This window comes from Barbus barbus (assembly GCF_936440315.1).
Source record: "Barbus barbus genome assembly, chromosome: 3".
Taxonomy (NCBI): Eukaryota; Metazoa; Chordata; class Actinopteri; order Cypriniformes; family Cyprinidae; genus Barbus; species Barbus barbus.
In genome coordinates, this window is record NC_136731.1 from 17588354 (window position 1) to 17610526 (window position 22173).

At 35.5% G+C, this 22173-nt stretch overlaps 1 protein-coding gene across 1 annotated transcript in view; it reads left to right on the plus strand.

Moving 5' to 3' along the window:
• LOC306848243 (netrin-1-like) overlaps nt 1-4252 on the plus strand; it is a gene marked incomplete at both ends in the record, with an annotated part of 55182 nt that extends 50930 nt beyond the window's left edge. Inside the window, one exon of the mRNA XM_079382676.1 lies at nt 3930-4252. Coding sequence (XP_079238802.1) covers nt 3930-4252 — 323 coding nt within the window. The remainder of the gene's footprint in view (nt 1-3929) is intronic.
• Nucleotides 4253-22173: the final 17921 nt, after the last annotated feature.

Genomic DNA, 22173 nt, shown 5'->3' on the forward strand with positions numbered 1-22173 from the left:
ACGTGGATCTGACACGCATGCTCATAGTTTCTCATTGTTTTAATATCGTATGAATTCTTCTCATCTGGTTTCTTGGTAAATCTGAGCACTCTGTCTGAGACTCCAAAAGAGACACGCATCTTGACTTTACTGGGGTCTTTTTTTTTAAAGAAAAAAGCAGCAGATTCTCCATTTAATGTCATTGCTGACAAGGAGAAACTGTCTGTTAAAGAGATCGCCTTTCTCTGTCCAATTTTCTCTCTACAGCTGTATCATGGGCAGAAACTTAGAAGTTAGCCTACTAACATGTACAAACAAAACCTTTCATTTGCTGAAGAAAAAAACCTCACCAGGAGTCTTTCTCAATACCTGGACGAATCTGGAAAGCGTTTGCCACCCGCATGGCATATCTGTGGCTCAGGGCTGTACTCAGACAGGAATTGTGCCCGTTTGGCAGGGTTTGATGAAACCAGTGCCAGTGATCACAGCATTAAAGCGTCACGCAGAGAGAGAGGGAAAGATTTGATATATTACAGTAACACATTCTCAATATACGCACACTTTATATGTGTAAAACAGTGATGACATCACTTTTAATATGTTTTCAGCACTAAGCATTTAGGTTGGTTGGCCTTGTGTTTGTTTAAAGGCTATACAATATATGCAATGCAATGCAATACAGTATACACAATGCTTTGTGGTTGCTAATGTATTCTGTGTAGTTTAAAGGTGTTGCTATGTAGTTGCTAATGTACAGCATTCTGTGTTGTTGCCAGGATTCTGCTATGTGGTTGCTAACATATTCTTTGTGGTTGCCAGGACACTGCTTAAGTGTTCTGGGTGGTTGACAAGCAGTGCTGGGTAGATTACTTAGAAATTGCAGTCCGTTACTGATTACAAGTTACATGACGAAAACTGTAGTTAGCAACATACAGTAGTCTGGATTGACCATATTAGGCAAATCTATTATTAGTCGGACTAGTTTTTGATTACTTTTAGATTACTTTTGACCTAACTCATTTATCACATAAACTTGAATGGGGTTATCGTGTAAAATCACCAGAGAATGGTGAACATGATGCAAATATGTTGTTAAATAATTGAAATCTTAGGAGGTTATATTTCGGGATCAAAGTCACATTAACAGTCCAAAAAGTTATTTCAAAAGCAAATTTTGTACACATATAATTCACAAAACTAAAACTTTAGCGCACTAATGCCATCAGTTTGGCATGCATGTGTGGATTACACTCTAAACAAAATGACATTTTGCATTTTAATGTGTTTTAAAGACAAAATCCAAATACATACAAACTCTACAAATACAAATACACAAGATAATCCAAATGTATAGACCTTATGTAGCCCCGCCTCTTTATGTAGCTCCACCTCTAATGTTGTCTTCTGTCTTCTGGTTTGTATTTCCACAGTGTGAAGGTAAGGTCGTACAAATTTATGATGGAACCGCTCATTTTAAAATGTTCCCGGTCTAATTACAAGTAATGTACAAATTGTTGTCTCTTACTGATTCCAAATTACATGACAAAAATTGTAGTTAGTAATGTAATCCATTACATTAGACATTTTAGGTAATATAATCAATTAGGTAATATAATCATTTAGGTAAAGTAGTCAAAAAGACTACTTTTTGACTACCTATTGCTTACTTTTGGCTTAAGTCATTTATCACATTATTTTAAATAGGATAAACTTGTACCATATTGATATAAAAATACAAAGAGAAATATTGCATTCATCAGTAGTTAATGCAATGTTGAAACACTTCTCAAACCTGAAATGATATTTATAAATCCCGTTCGAATGCTGTGTATCCACCCGACTAGTGACTGATCTCTGTGTGAATGTCCACAAAACTGCAAGACTTTCTGAGTGTATAAGCAGCAGGCTATTTTAGAAAGGAACATTTAAAAGATGAAAAAGAGGAATTAGGGAGAATCGATAAATTGTGAATAAATTATTGCTATTGTGTGAATAATATGTAATCATGTAATCCATAAAAAAGTAACTGTAGTCTGATTACGAGGATTTTAAAATGTAATACAATCTAATTACAAGTACTTTAATTTTGGAATCTGATTACGTAATCCAGATTAACATATTCTGAGTGGTTAGTGTTGCTATTGTGGTGGTTGTAAAGTGACTGCTCAGGTGTTCTGGGTGGTTTGCTTTCTGGATCATGAATATGACCCAGTTTTCTCTCTCAAAATAGCACTTATTAGACAGTTTTACAAACAAAACAAAACATAATTCTAACCCGGACAAGCTATGCGGCGACATTTAACACGTACAAGCAGTAATCAGCAAACACCGCTAGTTCAACTCAACAGCACATTTTGAGTCAGTTTCCGGCTCGCTGCCGTCTCCCGCCGTGGAGAAGCGAGAGCAGGTCAAGAGCGAGACCTGGAGCAGGATTCTCACGCCGGCCGGGCTCAGATAGCTCATGAGCTCCAAACACATCCGCCATTCTTCTGCCACCTTCTCTGTGGCTGGGATGATAAACAGCGGCCCCCCTCCTCTCTGGGCCGCGCTACCCTCCGCACACCCTTCTTTTCTTTTTATCTCTTGTTATTTGGATGGCGAAGCGGGCTCCGGCCCAGAGAAACACAGGCGATGAATGACGGGCCTGTGGGAGTGCGTTCTCTCAAATTGGGCGCAATTTGCTCACAGCCTCCCCCCCCCGCTGCTCAATTGGGACATTCCTTTCAGCGATCGGGGCGATCCTTGTCTCCCTCTCTAAAGAGAGTGTTCACATTCAAGAGCGAAAAGAAAGAGCGCTAGGAAAGAAAGAGCACTTCCTGTGTCATTTTCACACAATGCTGTAATGGCATATTTCTTAAACATGACGTGCCACTGGTTCACGGGTTACTGGCCGCAGGGTGTGTGTGAGTGTTTCAGGGCGGCACAGCCATGCCTCGCCGTTACACACCGGGTCCGTGCTAAATGTGTAATAGAGGTCATTTTTTTTCCTCCCTCTGGGCGTCCTCCCCGTGTGAAACCACTTCACGTCAAATACAGATTAGCTCGCAATCTGGGAGTCTTGATGATAGTTAAAATGGTGTGACCCACGGGGATCTCTGTGTTTATTAGCGGTTACCACATGGACTGGACATTAACATCCGATGTCGGACTTTTTCCATTTGCATCGCAGTTGTGGATACTTAGTGAACTGTGTCCAAAAGACTGAGAACACATAAAAAATCTGGATTTCTTTTTTGTTTTTTTTTGCAATGTAAACCTTTATAAGTTTTAGGATTTTGAAGGATTATTCAAATTATTATTAGTAGTAGTATTGTTACAAATTATTAGGCTTATATGAAATGCAATAAAAAAAGATTTTGGATGTTTTAGTATATTAGCTCAAATATATGTTTACATATATTTGTTTATATATTTATACTTATTTTAACTTGTCATTTTTTTGTTCAAAAATGTTCAAAACCTTTTATAAGGTTAATTAAAACAATAACATTTAAAAAAACATAAAAAAATTAAGAATTAAATTAAATTAATTAAATTAATATGAGGTAAAATGAAATTAAATGACATTAATTAAATAAAAATGCTTAAACTGTTTAAAAAAAGAAATAGCAAAAAAAAAAATGATAATTTGATTTTATGGCTGTCTAGGAGAAGCAAGTTACTAAAGAGATTTGAGTTTGTTTTTTTTCTATGGGTGGTGCTCAGATAAACGTTTTAAAGTTACAAAAAAGCTTGAAGTTTCACACAAAAGATAATGAAGAGAACGGAATGGGTTGGTCTCCGATTTTCCGTTTTATCAGTATCAGGAGATGGAAGGAAGAAGTTTCTAAGGCAACTTACACTGTGGTCAAAAAGAGAAGTCATTTAATAATGACTATAATAATGTCAATTTAGAAGTTTATCTATATTTCCTGCTCTAACATCTTTTAATCTGACTGTTTTCTCCGCAGCTGTCCAGGTTCATGTGCTAAAAGGAGATAAGACGGGCGAATGGTGGAAATTCACTATCAACATTATATCGGTCTATAAGCAGGGCGGACATCGCATTCGCAGAGGAGACCAGCTCCTGTGGGTCCGCACTAAAGACGTGGCCTGCAAATGCCCCAAAATTAAACCGGGACGGAAGTACCTGCTGATGGGCTCTGACGACGATGACTCCCGCGGTCAGAGCGGCGTGGTGGCGGACAAGGGCAGCCTGCTCATCCCGTGGAAGGACCTGTGGGCCCGTCGGCTCAGGAAATTCCAGCAGCGTGACAAGAGGGGCAAGTGCTAGAGAAAAACATGGAGGAAAAACAGAGAGATCAGGAGAGAAGGAAAGAAAAAAGAATGACCCGAGCAACGTCGGAGCAGATTGATTGACGATTGATCAGAACTGTGGTGAAGGACAACCAGTTGTGCAGTTTTGCCTTCCGTTGTTTAGCGCTTTTTTTTCCCATCAAGATTTTATTTTTTCATATCTTCAATTTTGCAGAATTTGCACCTACTATATTAAGTATACGTATATGTAAAGTCGTTTATGTGTGATCCTTTCTGGTGTCTCTTTATGATTTCTGTCTTTTTCCACAAAAGATAAAAAAGAAACAAGCTACTGAGTCAATTTATCTACGTGAACGTTTTCCTTCAGAAGAAGTTTGTTGGCGGTCGAAATTTCAAAGTACAAACAGTGGGGTCCAAAACTCTGGGGTCACACTGATCATCTGGATTAAACAGAAAGTCAAAGAATTTAAAAAATATAAAAACAAAGATGAATTCCAATGACAAAATATTTATCATTCTTCAAATGTATAACTAAAAATGATATGACTTGTGGTGCAGTGGACTTTTGACTCAACAGGGCTATGTTTATAAACTTTACTTTACTTTACTTTTGTCATTTAGCAGACGCTTTTGTCCAAAGCGACTTACAAATAAGAAAAAGTAACTAAAACTAAAAAGTTACAACTCTATAAATACTATCTACCCACATATTTAAGAAAATAAAGAAATTAAATAAAAAGCTACTACTATCCCTTGCCGGTGTCCCTGCCCGGTGGAGTCGCACGGTAGAGTCGATGGTCTTTACACTCTTTACTTTACTTTACTTTTGTCATTTAGCAGACGCTTTTGTCCAAAGCGACTTACAAATAAGAAAAAGTAACTAAAACTAAAAAGTTACAACTCTATAAATACTATCTACCCACATATTTAAGAAAATAAAGAAATTAAATAAAAAGCTACTACTATCCCTTGCCGGTGTCCCTGCCCGGTGGAGTCGCACGGTAGAGTCGATGGTCTTTACACTCTTTACTTTACTTTACTTTTGTCATTTAGCAGACGCTTTTGTCCAAAGCGACTTACAAATAAGAAAAAGTAACTAAAACTAAAAAGTTACAACTCTATAAATACTATCTACCCACATATTTAAGAAAATAAAGAAATTAAATAAAAAGCTACTACTATCCCTTGCCGGTGTCCCTGCCCGGTGGAGTCGCACGGTAGAGTCGATGGTCTTTACACTCTTTACTTTACTTTACTTTTGTCATTTAGCAGACGCTTTTGTCCAAAGCGACTTACAAATAAGAAAAAGTAACTAAAACTAAAAAGTTACAACTCTATAAATACTATCTACCCACATATTTAAGAAAATAAAGAAATTAAATAAAAAGCTACTACTATCCCTTGCCGGTGTCCCTGCCCGGTGGAGTCGCACGGTAGAGTCGATGGTCTTTACACTCTTTACTTTACTTTACTTTTGTCATTTAGCAGACGCTTTTGTCCAAAGCGACTTACAAATAAGAAAAAGTAACTAAAACTAAAAAGTTACAACTCTATAAATACTATCTACCCACATATTTAAGAAAATAAAGAAATTAAATAAAAAGCTACTACTATCCCTTGCCGGTGTCCCTGCCCGGTGGAGTCGCACGGTAGAGTCGATGGTCTTTACACTCTTTACTTTACTTTACTTTTGTCATTTAGCAGACGCTTTTGTCCAAAGCGACTTACAAATAAGAAAAAGTAACTAAAACTAAAAAGTTACAACTCTATAAATACTATCTACCCACATATTTAAGAAAATAAAGAAATTAAATAAAAAGCTACTACTATCCCTTGCCGGTGTCCCTGCCCGGTGGAGTCGCACGGTAGAGTCGATGGTCTTTACACTCTTTACTTTACTTTACTTTTGTCATTTAGCAGACGCTTTTGTCCAAAGCGACTTACAAATAAGAAAAAGTAACTAAAACTAAAAAGTTACAACTCTATAAATACTATCTACCCACATATTTAAGAAAATAAAGAAATTAAATAAAAAGCTACTACTATCCCTTGCCGGTGTCCCTGCCCGGTGGAGTCGCACGGTAGAGTCGATGGTCTTTACACTCTTTACTTTACTTTACTTTTGTCATTTAGCAGACGCTTTTGTCTGAAAAACCCATTCCTCCACCTTGTGAGCAGAAATCAAATCAAATCAAGAAAATAAAATAAAATAAAAAAGTCCCCACTCAAAATATTATGATGATAATGTAATTCTTTTAAATGAAACATTTTGTTCTAAATTTGAAAAATGCAAAATAAAAGTGCTCTCAGACTTTTGGGCCCCACTGTACATTATTTAGAGTTTGATTAAAAAGGTAGCAGCTGGGTGATTATGATAGAATCATAAAAAAAGATCTGTTAAGCCAATACTTGCCAAAATTACACATAGCATCCTTTACGTTCATTCCTCTCAGATACAAAATCTTTTGACAATACCTCACTGTTGCTGTTCAGAAGAATTGTGATTGGTTCAAAATGGCATTACATCATAATGACATCATAATCTTTATTTGATGCCAAAAGTTACGCCGACACTTTTGGCTTTTGATACTAACTCTGGTGATCTTTAAAGTATGAATTCTACCCTTTGTTCCATAGCTATAGTTTGAGTTTAGTTATAAAAATAGAGTATTATTTTTAACCACTTTACGATTTTTTTGGAAAAAAAGTATTTTTTCTTTATGAACAAGTTCCCTTTTCACTGTTAAAAAAATGTAGGTCACAATCATAATAAGCATAATCTTATTATATTCATAAAGACTTCCCCGATGTAGTAATCAAAACTCTCATCATTAAGAGTGAAAAATCAAATCCTAACTGTTCCTCAAGACAATAAGAGTTTGGTGAAATTTTAATGTCCTAGATACTAAATTTGAGACATTCTGTATGTCATTGCTGAGGTTTAGTTATAAAGCGAAAGAGGATTTAAGAAAAAAAAAAACAGTGTACACAAGTCTGAATGGTCTGTATTTACCAGCGTATGCAAACGCAAGGTTTCGTCCACTAAAATAAATCAGATAAAAATGGCTCTTATTATCTAGAGAAACAATTTTCTGTGTTATCACTTCTGTGGTACCTTTCGTTGTTCTGGTACTTTACTAAGGTGATATGCTCCACTGTTTATGTATAGTTGTATAGTTTTTGTACAATATTTAGTAGATTATATTCACATGCTATTAACCATTTTTATGCCATGAACTTGATATTCTGAAAAGAATACATTTTTTTTTTTTTTTGATTTTCTTTGTTTACATGTGTTGATAGTGTAGTGAGATGGTTGTACTATGTCTGTGTGACAGGAAAATGCACATGCACACCCACACACATGTTTGTTTTTGTGAATTGTGGGGACATTCCATAGGCGTAATGGTTTTATACTGTACAAACCGTATTTTCTGTTGCCCTACACCTAAATTTACCCCTTACAGAAAACTTTCTTCATTTTTACTTTCTCAAAAAAACTCATTCTGTATGATTTATAACCCTTTTGAAATATGGGGACATGGGGAATTGTCCTCATAAATCACCTTCTCCTTGGAATACCTATGCCATACCCATGTCATTATACAAATGTCCTCATATGTCACAAAAATACGCTCTCTCTCTCACACACACACACACACACACACAAACACACTTTAACCTTCAGTCACTGAAGCTCTGAAACTCTGACAGTGCTTATGAACTGAAAGTCAGTGGCTATGGTTTATTAAAACTTACAGATTGTCTAGTTCTTTGGAAACCCTGACCTCACAAGTAGACTTTGACCAGTTTTCCAGACATTTTGGAAAATGACTTTTTTTGGAAGACATTTACAATGTTCATGGTCCTCCTGTATATGATGTTTTATTGTGTACTTTGCAAAAGCTGTGTATTGTCCCGTAATGCATACTAATATATTATGATTCTCATAAATGAACATATTTAATGATACATGAACTCACATGGCTGTGTGTTTATTTTTGGTCCCAAAAATATGATATTTTAAATATGATTAAATATTGTTAAATTTATATTATTAAATATATATTTAGAAAAAACAGCAAACTGTATACTAATAATATCAATTCAATCATATTGTGGCACAATTGTTAAAATGTCCATAAATAGCAATAGCAATAAATAGCAAAATCAATTCTAAGATGCACTTGAAATTTATATTATTAAATATATATTTAGAAAAAACAGCAAACTGTATACTAATAATATCAATTCAATCATATTGTGGCACAATTGTTAAAATGTCCATAAATAGCAATAGCAATAAATAGCAAAATCAATTCTAAGATGCACTTGAATTGTTTTATTGTATATATTTACAAATGCTTTCAATTTTACAGCTTATGCACCTGTAATATTGCTCATATGAATGGACATAAATACAGTATATAGTTATTTAATATATAATACTTATATATGTGACCCTGGACAACAAAACCAGTCATAAGGGTCAATTTTCCGAAATTGAGATTTATACATCATCTGAAAGTTGAATAAATAAACTTTCCATTGATGTATGGGACAATATTTGGCCGAGATACAACTATTTGAAAATCTGGAATCTGAGGGTGCAAAAAAATCTAAATATTGAGAAAATCCCCTTTAAAGTTGTCCAAATAAAGTTCTTAGAAATGCATATTACTAATCAAAAATGACGTTTTGATATATTTACAGTAGGAAATTTACAAAATATCTTCATGGAACATGATCTTTACTTAATGTCCAAATGATTCTTGGCATTAAAGAAAAATCAATAATTCTGCCGCATACAATGAATTTTTGGCTATATCTACAAATATACCCCAGTAACTTAAGACTGGTTTTATGGTCTAGGGTCACACATATATATATATATATATATATATGATTTATTTAATTTATCATTTACTTTAAAATGTATTATTATTATTATTACATGTATTTTATTTGTAGTAGTAATTGAAAATCATAACTTTTAAAAGGACCTAATGTAACCTTGTGGCCAGAAAGAGATGTGTGATCTTCAACAGTACAAACTAAATAACTAACAATGCTTGATCAGAAAAAAAAAATTCTGAATAGCAATATAAAAAAATTATAAATTTAACAATGCCAAAAGCCAGAATAGCAAGCCAAGTTAAACAACCAAATAACGTCAACTGCCACATGGATGGGCCTGTTAAATGTGAAGCAAAGTGTTAGTGTGAACAATAAATGTCACATGCAAGTAAAATACAGTCCTGTTTTCGCGTCAAAACCCAGCAGCAGACGCGATAAGCTGCATCATCATTTACTTTGGCTCTCTGGACCTCAATAAAGAGAAGGGTTTTGAAGAATTATGTCTTCAACGTAAATGTCAAGGCGTGTGTATTTCTAGATTATAAATAACCTTGTGATATACTGTATCAAACAGGTAAAGCACAGCACTTGGGAGCTCTCATTGAAAACCTCAAATGAAAAGCATGCCATTTTTAACTTCACTTCCATCAGAAATCTTCTAGGAACCAGAACACTATGGCCAAGCTGCCTCTTGTCCATCCATATGAGAAATACTGCAGGTCTATTAAAACGCAATAGTGTTGTTTCTTAATAAGGAAGCAAAAACGGTGAAAGTATAGACCACTGAAGTATAGTTGTCAGTTTCAGAACAAGCAATATAAGAGCAGACAATGACGTTTTAAACATACTATGTCCAAAAATTTAGGGTGATATTCTAAGGGAAGAACTGGATAAATGCAAATTCCCCTGCCTGCTCTCAAAACATTTATCTTAGACACACTCCCACCATTGTGTCTCTGTTAACAGCCATCAGGCACCTCCTAAAACAACAGCTTCCGGAATGTCTGCAAGTGTGTGGAGGGCTGGAAAGGTCAAGTTCAGATCACCCCAAGACAGGACAAGTACCAAAGGCCGCATTCTGTTCTCAGGGCATCGGATCGGTAGTTGTACCTCAGCTGTGTGGCTGGAAGGACTGATTAACGCAGTTTGTCAGGGTTTCTCAGCCTCAGCTTCTGAAGGAAATGACTCCATAAGGAATCTCATTTAACTCCTGGAAATCAGTCAACATTGCTCATTTATATCGCCTTCATTCCTGTAACGCTGAAGGAGAAATGTTTAATTAAGTGTTTGCTATCTCACATGTTCTGTTCTGAAGAATCTCTCTCTCTCTCTCTCTCTCTCTCTCTAAGTAAACGATCCACAATTGGGATCTCTTTCACTTCTTAGGGGCTCCTTTTTTTAAGGTGTAATGAACTGAGAAATCAAAATTCCCTTGATCTTTCGACTTATAAGAGGTCATTGTACTAAAAAAATATCCTGTAAGTTTCCTCAAAACTTTCTCGTTAGTCTAAAAACTGCTTATGTTGAAGTCAGTCTGCCAAAATGACAGCTTGAGAAATATTCTACTCTTTGATGTAATAAGGTGGATAAGCACCGCCTCCACAGAAGAAGATCAACACCTGCTTCTACATCGCTGTACTGCTAGCCCCGCCCACTGGAGCTTTAGTGAGATGAGGAGAGAAGGGCAATACAGGATCACTGGACTAAACAACAACAACAAACATGACCTTCCAAAGGATCCTAATTCTAGGAAAGTGATTTTTTTTTCAACTATGTGGATGTCGAGCATTTTTTGTTTGTTCATTTCACTGTGGATTCTTTGGTAATTCAGTCACAGTTTTGGCGCAGGCTTTTCAAACAGACATTTATACGACAACATGTGAGTAGCCTACCCGTGTTCATAATCATAAATTACTGAAAGCAATCAAAAAACGCTCCCTTTATAATCGCTGGAGCTGTCAATTGCACAGCATGAGTTTATATTCAGTCACGCAGTCTACACTACAATGAATCTCTTATTTATATCGTGTTTGCACTGTTAGTTATGATGAAAGCATTCGTGAAAGTGAAAAACTCAAGTTGCAATGATGAAATCACTGCAACGGCAGTTGATCTAAATATAATGCTATAATTCAACACATCTCCACAGCTGTAACAGTAAAAATGTAGAAAACGTTTTTGAGAGAGCTCCACATGTAATACTTATTTTATATGCAAAGATGTTAGCCAATCATAGCAACGGGTGTTTAAGAGTAACAAGAAATACTACAGAAATTACAATCAAATGTAAAAATAAAACACTGCACAGTCTTCAAAGGTTTTTAGCAGAGAACAGTGAGTAATATTATCCTTTTCTTTTGATGTTTGATTCATTTTCATGACAGACAGGAGCAGGTATCAGGCTGCTGTTACTTTAAAAACCCATTGCACAGATCTAATATATATACATATGCGATTTAGTAAGTAAAAGTTTCCTAAAAGGAAAATATGGACACGGATATTTGAAAAATGTGTTTATAATTAGTATCAGTGTAACATAGTATAAATTAAACCACTTCTTACTAATGATTTCCTTCTTTTTTTTTTTTCTTTACAAAAAAAAGATTTGTATGCAAAGGTACGCAGTGAAATTTAAGGTAATCTTTGATGTTTTGCACCTTCAACCTATTATATCCTCCTGAGACCCAGCTATGGAGTTTTTGCCTCTGTAGTGGACAATCTATTTCAGTGAATTTCTCTGAGACCTCACATGTCACAGCTGTAAGTCTGGATGTCCTGTACAGAGCTCATTCAGGGCTTTACAGAGATACTAAAAGACTGGACATTTCACCAGGACCACACCCTCTCCTCGGTCTTTAAAGATGGCTAAATTTAATTTAGTGAAACATTTTACATCCTTATGGAAATATGATTATATTTTGTAATTGTCATTTAAATCTGAATAATTTTCTAATTGTTTGTCATAAAGCAACATCTCAGGAAAATTTGATGGGTTTTCAAATTCAAATATGACTTCCTGTTATGAAACAGGACATCATTTCATACATGTCCACTGTGGAGGACACCAGGACTAAAAGCATCTTTATTATGCATTTTGGGAGACATAACAATTGAATAGGCAAATAAATTATATATCTATTTTGTTATGAAATATTAGATATTATTATGAAAATCTGGCCAATTATTACTCCCATTATGACAATTCTTGTTTCAACATGCTGTCCCAACAGCAAACCATTAATATGCACATTAGATACAGTATAGATACACTGTGTTTAATGGGAAAACCAGTTTATGGGAATTTTTACACACATTGCATAAAACAAAATGGTATATCAAATAATTTTGTTATATATTTTATAACATAGTTGAGAATCATCCTTAAACAAAGTTTAGAAGAAAAAAATTCTGAAACCTAAAAATGTATTGGTGATTTAAAAAAAAAAATCCCTTTGTTTTTGTCTTTTTGATGTCTATTCATGCCATTTTATTTTTTAGAAAAACTTAGTCTTATAGAATAAAACATGAATAAAATAAAAATTTTCCAAAAATGTTAATTTTCCATTTTTTTCTAATGCTCTAAACAATGTAATGACATGGAAAAAAATACTAAATTCACAAAGCTTTTTTTGGGTGGGTCTCAGGAGGATATAATTATTATTTTTATTATTATTAATCCCAGATTACCCTAATTTGCCACAGCACACAGGCAGAGGAAGGCCACCAACCCTCATTAAACCCCAAACATGCATGCGGTCGTGTTCCTGTTTAAAAACCAAACCAAACAGGCGCGATGCTTTTCTGGTGTCTTGTCTCGTGAGCATCAGGGTTCAGCGCTTTCTTGTTGCCAGTTTGGAAACAAAGTGAATACACATTGAGCATGTGCACTTCCCAGTTCTCTTTCTCCCACCCCTCTAATTCTCCCTGTCTCTCGCTCTCTCTGCTCCCACATGGTTTTCACAGAATGGCCCAAAGCCCTTGAGAATTGCTCCATGAGAAACAAATGCCCAGGCGCCTTAATGGAGTCCAAATCAGAGCAGAATTCAAAGAGGTGCTCAATATCAAGCGCTTCACCCAGTCACACACACACACACACACACACCTACACACAAAATGGGGGCCCAAGTGTTTGACACCTACGCCCTTGGCATTTCTCTCTGTCCTTTTCCCTTATTCCTTTCACTCATTCTCTCCATTTCCCCCTCTCTTTCAGTGCTAATTTCTGGCTTACGAGACACGGGCACAAAGCCGCCTCTTATGAGCATAAGAGTGGCTGGGATTCCTCACCGCGCACAGGAATGTGAGGTTGGGTTGCTTTTATCTCATTAACATTTCCATACAGGATTAAGGCACTTGGCCCTCAGGACCTGTATGTTATATATGTCAGCCATTCTCTGGGATATATACGTATACTCTCTCCGGCTGCAAGTAAACAACCAAAAAGACAATTCGCTAATGCTCAAGCACTCTTAATTTTCATTCACACGCTTTCAAAAAAAGGGCAAAGGCAGGTGTGAACACGATGCTCTTGTTTCGCTGGTGGGACGACAACTAAGATTTGCTCTTCACATCCCAGGGCATAAAACACAATCTTAATTGTTTAAAAAAACATTAATAAAAATAATGATAATAATAGTAATGTCATTTCCATCTGATCGGAAGCATGATTATCCATGATTATCCAATTAGATTCCTTTGTGATAAATAGTAAAAATGTATAAATAGTGAGATATAAAGTCAAAAATAATAGAAATAAAGCTGCATTTGCACACTAAAAACAGAATTGGGGTAGAAACAATTTTCACTTAATAACTTGTTCATTTACACTTATTTTCACTTATTTTTAATTATGAAAATGGCAAATAACACTGAATTGAATGTGAAAACTTAGTAGAAAGCATAAAAAATATTTTCTTGTAATTTGTAAAAACATCCATTACCACCATGCTGCAAAATGTTTGAAATCAGTATTTTTGTTGTTTTTCAGTAAAATATCAAAACATTATCAAAGCATCATTACTTCAGTCTTCAGTGTCACGTGATCCTTCAGAAATCATTCTAATATGATGATTTATAATCAATGTTGGAAACAGTTGTGCTGTGTTAGTATTTTTTGGGACCTGTGATACTTTTTTCAGGATCTTTGATTAATAAAAAATTTCAAAGAACAGTGTTTGTTCAAAATAGAAATATCATGTTACAATATACACTGCTATTCAAAAGTTTGGGGTCAGTAATTTATTCTTGGTACAGTAAATCTAACAATTTTTTGGTTAGATTTTTTTTTTTAGTGTGTTGCTATATGCGGTTGCTAGAGTGTGTTCTGGCTGGTTGCTAGGGCGTTGCATAGCCCTCCTCCAAGACTCAACAATATCATAGTCTCTAGTTGCGGTTTGTGTCCATCCTTCAATGTAAGTCTATGAGATTCTTCACCTGATTTATCATCCACTTTGCAAAAAGAGTTCAATCCTTTTCCTCAAAAACCCTGAGCATTTAAGGTGTCATTCATGACTACAGCACAATAGTACTAGTGAGAGATCTTCTCTAAGAGAACTTCAAAACATATAACCACTGACAAAAGCTAATCAATCAAACCATGCATTAACAAAGTGCAGCGCAGATCCCTAGAAGATAAAAACATTAACGCACTGATTCATCACACATTAAAGAACATCAGATTGGAATATTTCAAGAGTGATTTCTATGAAAAAGAAAGTCACTGTCAAGCGCTGTTGGATTAACAGCCCAATGGGAATACAGGGAGAAAGAGAAGTCTAAAAAAGCGCGAACAGAAATACAACAGCACGGTGAGAGCATGGAATTTTCCATCCTTCACAAGCAATCCCTATTGACCCCCATTTCATCAGAATACATTAATATTCCTGAGTATTGGCACAGGCCCGCAGCACTCACCAGCCGAACAAAGTACTCGGTGACTTTGACGTCTGGGATCTTCAAATAAACCCCAGCTGGGAGCCATGGGGACAGGGAAGTGGAATTAACTGCTATATTAGCTGACCTTCATCCTGTTGTTTCTCCAAACTTGCCTGGTGGGGGCCCCTCGCTCCACCGTAACCAGGGTCTCCCAACTCAACAATGTGGGCATTTCCCTTCGCGGTGGTACACAAGACTGTGAGGTTTACTGTGCAAACAAGACCCAGTTTTGCCAAAGGATTTCGCTCCGACATTCCTACATCATTCTTTCGGCTTTTCTTGCTCGGCTTTCTTCACCTCTGCCAGTGCTTCTGGATGATGGAGGGAGTGCAACTCGAAATGAAGCCTGGCTTGTTGCTGGTGAACTAATTTCGGTCAACTCTGAGGGTGAGTCATACAGCATCATGCTTCCTTTCACCTGATGTTGACCAACACATCAAAACTCACACTCTGTTCTCTCAGTGGGATTGACATCTAAAACTATAAATACTAAATCAGCACCAGAGACCACCGGACGGCTTGGAGTTGGTCGCAAGCAGCCATGAGAAGCTCGGTTACAGATTGCAGAACCAATTCAGAATGAAATTTAACATATCCTCATGTATTTATCATGATCAACCTCCTTCATCCTTACTAGCATTTACAGGCACATACAAACCTGTTAGCATTAACACAAACCTGGTTTAAGAGAAAATTCTTCACAACAAAAGCAAATAAATACAATTATAACACTGTACAACCAGATTATGTGAATCCGGTAAACGAAGCAATGAATTCAATTTAAAAGTACAAAAATAAAAGAGATCAATTAGAGATAAAAACAAAATGTCTCAAAGGCCAGTGACCCTGATTCTGTAAAAAAAAAAAAAAAAAAGGCCTGGAAAAAGCTGAATGAAAGGACAGCAAGTTCAATGCAATTGACTTGAATAACTTTCGAGACTCAAAAAGCATGCAAATGCATAATAAAATATCATAAAAGCTAATGTTGGTAAGTTGTTTTTATATATAAATATTTCAGAATTTGTATAAATATTTACAATTACATTTATTTAAATGTTATAATTATTATTAAATATTCATGTTTTGTTCAGTATAGAAAAAAGGCAGTCAAGCAGGTTTGTAGGGGCAAATGAATAATGATAAACAATTTCTTTAAAGAATTAGTTCACCAAAAAAATGAAAATGATCTAAAAATGCATTCACTCTTAGGCCATCTAAAATGAGATTGTTTGTTCATCAGAACAGATTTGGAGAAATTTAGCAATACATCACTTAAAGAATTTCACTGGAGGAAGCGTTAATATGGATAAAACTTGCATTTCGTCTAGAAGTGACGATTTAAGGTTAAAACATCTTAATTATAGATTTGTTTCTTACAAACACACAACTTTTCGCTTTACATAACATTAACTGATGGACTGGAGTGGTGTGGATTACTTACGGATTATTGTGATGTTTTTATCAGTTGTATGGACTCTCATTCTGACGGCACCCATTCACTGCAGAGGATCCATTGTTGAGCAAGTGATTTAATGCTAAATTTCTCCAAAACCTGTTCAGATTCTCATCCTGAGAGTGAGTACATTTTTGGGCAAACGATACCTTTAATAAGTTCAGACAGTGCCTAAATGATTTAATATGTTTCTAAATGTACTGTAAACAACTCTTCTGACTTTGTAACCTCAGTTTACTAATATTGTTTTCTTGCTATGTTTAGAGTTTATGTTTTCTATTGTCTTCAGCTAACCCACAATTGCATTAGCAATACACATGTAGCGTAACTTGTCATGCCAATAAAGCACGCTGAAACACTGAGAGGGCTAGTAATAGTTCCCATCTGGCCTTGTCTCCGTTTTTTCCTCTGTCAGCGTAACAGAGGATAGACTCTGATAAACACGTGCTGGAGGTGATGTCCTTGCTAGCTGACAGTGAACAGATAGCACTCGTATGAAGGACTCGGCTGCGCTCAAACCTTGTCATCTTCGCTTGTTTCCTGACAAATATCATGAAGATAGACTTAACACACACTGACAACTGTCACATCCTTCCTAAATAAAGAGTTATTAATAAGAGTTTTCCTGAATGCTTCCTAAACAAATTATTTTATTGACTGGTAAATGATGCATGAATGTATCCTAAATATTGGGAAATAACTGATTGGAATATTTATAAATCCTTAATCCCAAGTAACTCCTTCCTTATCCCTAAAATTGGATTGGTTGATAGGGATTTTGTTCCAGGTCCAGGACATTGATCCAGGAACATGTTCTACTTGCTAAAATTGCTGTAAGAGCCAGGATGCATGAAAACATAATCATATGACACCTGTTTGAATTGTGTCAGAGTTTCTTTCTCCATCTTTGCCAGAATTTGTCCAGCCCTTATGATGATCATCAGGGATTAATTTAAAAGTATTTTTTTCCAACATGAAAACACTAAAAGATGTTTATAATTTGCTTTGGATAAAATCACCAGCAAAATGCCTTAAATGTCAATGTAAAACTATGTTACTAGCTAATACACAGTGCTTTAAAAAAAGATTTGCCTCCAAAATTTCGGCATGTTTTGCCAAAGCCCGCACTTGTAAATTGTTACAAGTCAGGCATTGATCACTGCAAGCCAGAAAGTAGAAACCTTTTGATTGATCCCAATTCCGCTTAAAAGCTCCCAGACTTTCAGGATTTGATGTCAAGCCTGAACTATGATCTAAAACAAAGTGTTAAGACAAGCTTGATGGGAAAATGATGACCGCATTGAAGAACATAAAAATCAGATGGATTATGTTCAAGTACCTTACAAAAAAAAGTGCATGTGGCACAAGGTATATTAATTCCTGCAAAAGGAATTACAATTACAATGCCATACATACATATATATATATATATATATATATACATACACACAGTGCTGCTTGAAAGTTTGTGAACCCTTTAGAATTTCTGCATAAATATGACCCAAAATATCATCAAATATTTAAATAACATCAGAAAAATATTTTCTTTGTCATTTATTTAGTGAGAAAAATGATCCAGTGTTACAAATCTGTGCGTTGCAAAAGGGTGTGAATCTTTGCTTTCAGTATCTGGTGTGACCCGCTTTTGCTGCAATAACTGAAGGTAAAGTTTCTTGTAAATGCTGATCAGTCCTGCACAATAACATGTAGGAGTTTTAGCCCATTCCTTAGTGCATTCCAAAACACTAACTTTGTTCTTCTTTAACCAGTCTTTGGTAGAATGACTTGTGTGCTTGGGGTTGTTGTCTTGCTGCATGACCCACATTCTCTTGAGACTCTGTTCTTAAACAGATGTCCTGACGTTTTCCTTTAGAATTTGCTGGTATAATTCAGAATTCATTGTTCCATCAATGATGGCAGGCTGTCCTGGCCAAGATGCAGCAAAACAGTCCCAAGTCATGATACTACCACCACCATGTTTCACAGATGGGATAAGATTCTTCAGATGGAATGCAGTGTGTTCTTTTCTCCGAATATAATAGCTTCTCATTTAAACCAATAAGTTCTATTTTGGTTTCATCCGTCCATTAAACCTTTCTCCAATAGTCTTCTTGCTTGTCCACATGATCTTTAGCAAGCGATTTTCTTTTTGAAGAACAGCGGCTTTCTTCTTGCAACTTGTTTCTTCATGCACACCATGGTTGCTCAGTGTTCCCCTGATGGTGGGCTCATGAACATTAACATTAGCTAATGTGAGAAAAGCCTTTGGTTGCTTAGAAGTTACCCTGGGAACTTTTGCAACCTCGCAGACTATTACACGTTCTGCTTTGGAGTGATCTTTGTTGGTCAACCACTTCTCTGGAAGGTAACAGTGGTCTTGAATTTCCTCCATTTGTACACAATCTGTCTGACTGTGGATTTGTGGAGTCCAAACTCTTTAGAGGTGGTTTTGTAACCCACTGTTATATAATCACAGATGGAAATTAAAAGCACTAATACTTAATATCTGTACCTCAGGAAGACACTGCCCTCTAGTCATTCAAGCTGCACATTCAAGACACTCCAACAGCTGTTAGATTACAAATATTAAATCTGTTGGCCTGCACTTAGACAATACACCATTTTTTTTATTCTAGTCCATTAAGTCAGAAATCATTATGAGGACATTCAATTCATAGGGAGGAAAAAGGTGAGAGAGATTAATCCAAGTGAAAGAAGAAGCCTTCAGCCAAGAAACAGCACCTCCCAATCCACATCCCAGCCAAGACCTGACTCATCCACAGGATCACATATACAGAACCAAATACAAAACATCATCTGTTCTAAATCAGTATTGTAGTATACGTATTTCATGTAATATGTATTAATTTCAGTAATTTAAATGTCAATTATGCAGTAATTAAAAGCAAGGAAGGAAGGAACAGGAAGGTCAACTGCGTTGTTAAAATTGTTAAAGAGACAGTTCACCCAGAAATAAAACAGTTGCCAGTAGCCGTTGATTTCCAGGTCACTGATTTTGTTTCTCTCTCTCTCTTTTCTCATTACTATGGAAGTCAATGGCTACAAGCAACTGTTTAGTTAGCAACATTCTAGCATTCAGTGTTTTTGCTTTTTTTGCATCTATATAATGTGCAGGTCTTTTTTGATAATAATTTAAATGTAGAACTTTGATATAAAAAGTAAATTTAATACACATTCATGCAAACATTACATTTCATGATGTCCATTAAAAAAGTAAAATGAAGAAAATATATATAAACACACTACCATTCACAAATTTGGATTAAGTAAAATAAAAAAGAAACCCCCGGTTTCACAGACAAGGCTTAAGCCTAGTTCCAGACTAAAATGTAAGTCTGAGCTGTTTAAACTGAAAGAAGCTTGCACTGACTGATCTTAAAATATATCAGGGCCTTTGTTTTGTCTCAAGATGGACACCAGTAATGTTTTTTTCTAAGGCACGTTTATAAATATTACTTAAATGTCCTAATTGAACTATGGCCTAATCCTGGCTTAGTCTAAGACCTGTCTGTGAAACCGGCCCAAAAAGTAAAAGAAAAAATAAATTAATACTTATATTCAGCAAGGACACACTAATGACCAAAGTGACAGTAAAGACATTGATAGTGTTACAAAATCCATAACTCATTCTGATGTTTTTCTGTTTATCTCTGTAAGCATCTTTGACACAATCTGTATTGTATAAAATGCAAAATAAATAAAGGTGACTTGAAATAAATTACTTGAAATTCTTTTGAACTCTTTATTCACCAAAGAATCCTAAAGAAAATGTATCACAGTTCTCACTCAAATATTAGGTAACAAAAACTGTTTTTCAATAATAAGAACCAGTAATATTAATACTAGAGTATCAATAATAATTGAGCAGCAAATCAGCATATCAGAATGATTTCTGAAGGATCATGTGACACTGAAGACTAGAATAAATCACAGGAATAAATTACATTTTAAAATGTATTAAACAAAAAGCATTTATATTAAATTCTAATCATATTTAAAAATATTCCTGGTTTTACTGTATTTTGTTATTAAATTCATGCAGCCTTGTTGAATGATTCCAAACTTTTGATGTATGTTAATGTACAGTATATCAAACACTTCAAACGTGCATGTGTGCAACATCAAAACTATTTTTACTCTCCCTCTGGCTTCCTGTCTCTATTGAGGGACAATGGTGTGAGAGAAGGAGACCCCCTCTCCCCTCAGCATCTGGTCTTCAGAAGTGTCTGTGCACACATGGACCCATTAGTTCCACTTCTGGCTGGACCTGAACCTAATCCTGTCCCGCTTGCTCCCTTTCTCCGAAATCTTCAAGGGCCCGAGGGGGCCACCCAAGAGACCCATAACCACAGCACCACCAGAACAAATACCTCAGTCCTTACGTACAACTTCACAACTCCAGGTGATTCTGTCCCTGGAACACCACTTCAAAGCTCTGCATGTTACCCTCTGCGTTATTGCCCTGCCATCTCGACTGACCTTGAGAGAAGCAGGAGAGATAGTCAGAGGGGAAAAAAAGAGGAATGACAAGTGAAGAAATGAGACTGAGTCAGTGAGGTGTTAGAACAGGAAACTGGATGTTAGCAAGAGGAAAGTTGGATGTGAGGGTGTGACCGGGAACGAGTCCAGGATCTGCTGACCTTACCATAAGCACTTCATCCATCAGTCACTTCATGGACAAATACCTCACTTTACACCAGCAGATCACACTATTGCTTGAACTAAAGAGAGTTCAGAATAGGGAACATTCTCAGGAAAGAACTACTCTTTAAAATGCCAATCTTGAATGTTGTCTTGCCAAAAATCTCTATCATCTCTAATGTATTTTTGTATTTACGGACTTAGCTACATAAAGCAATGGTTATTCAACTTTAAATAACTTCATCTGTCACTGTTATAGGCAAAAGACTAAGTAAGGCAGATGCCAACATGGACAGATGCATGAAATGTCGTCATCCTGAAGAAAACTGCTTAATAAAAAAAATATGACCTAGACTACATTTAACATGTTTACTTGTTTATGAAGATAAACTGCGATTTTTTCGATCACAGCGTGTTTTGTCCTGTGAATTTTTGGCTGCATAGAGCATGAAACAATCAAAATGAATATAGCAATCCAAAATAATAAACTAATATAATTATTAATAAATAATATTTTAGAATTTGCCACTTGATGTTCACTGTAATATTTTAGCCTCAGTTCTGTTGCAAATGGCTAGCAGGAACTATTGCAAAAAACAAACAAAAAAAACATTTTAAATTATATTACAACAGAAAAATGGGTCTTTTAAAATTGTAATAATATTTCACAGTAATAATGTTCTTACTGTATTTTGATCAAACAAATGCAGCCTTGGTGTGACTTCTTTTTAAAAAATTTTAACTAGCAATCTGGTTAATATAAAACACTACACTATAAATTCACATCTAGCATGTATATGTGTGACATTGTTATTCTCTCACCAAGGTTATTATAATTAACTAAAAATAAAATAAAATAGACTATATAATTTATCAGATTATTGTTGTATTTTTTTCTTATCTTTTAATAATCCTCTTAGTTATTTTCTATCCAATTAAATTCCACCATTATTAATCTATATCTGAAATAGCTTGGTTTAGACAAGCTTGAATTCATGTTTTGTTCAAAATGTCATGTTTTTCACAGAAAG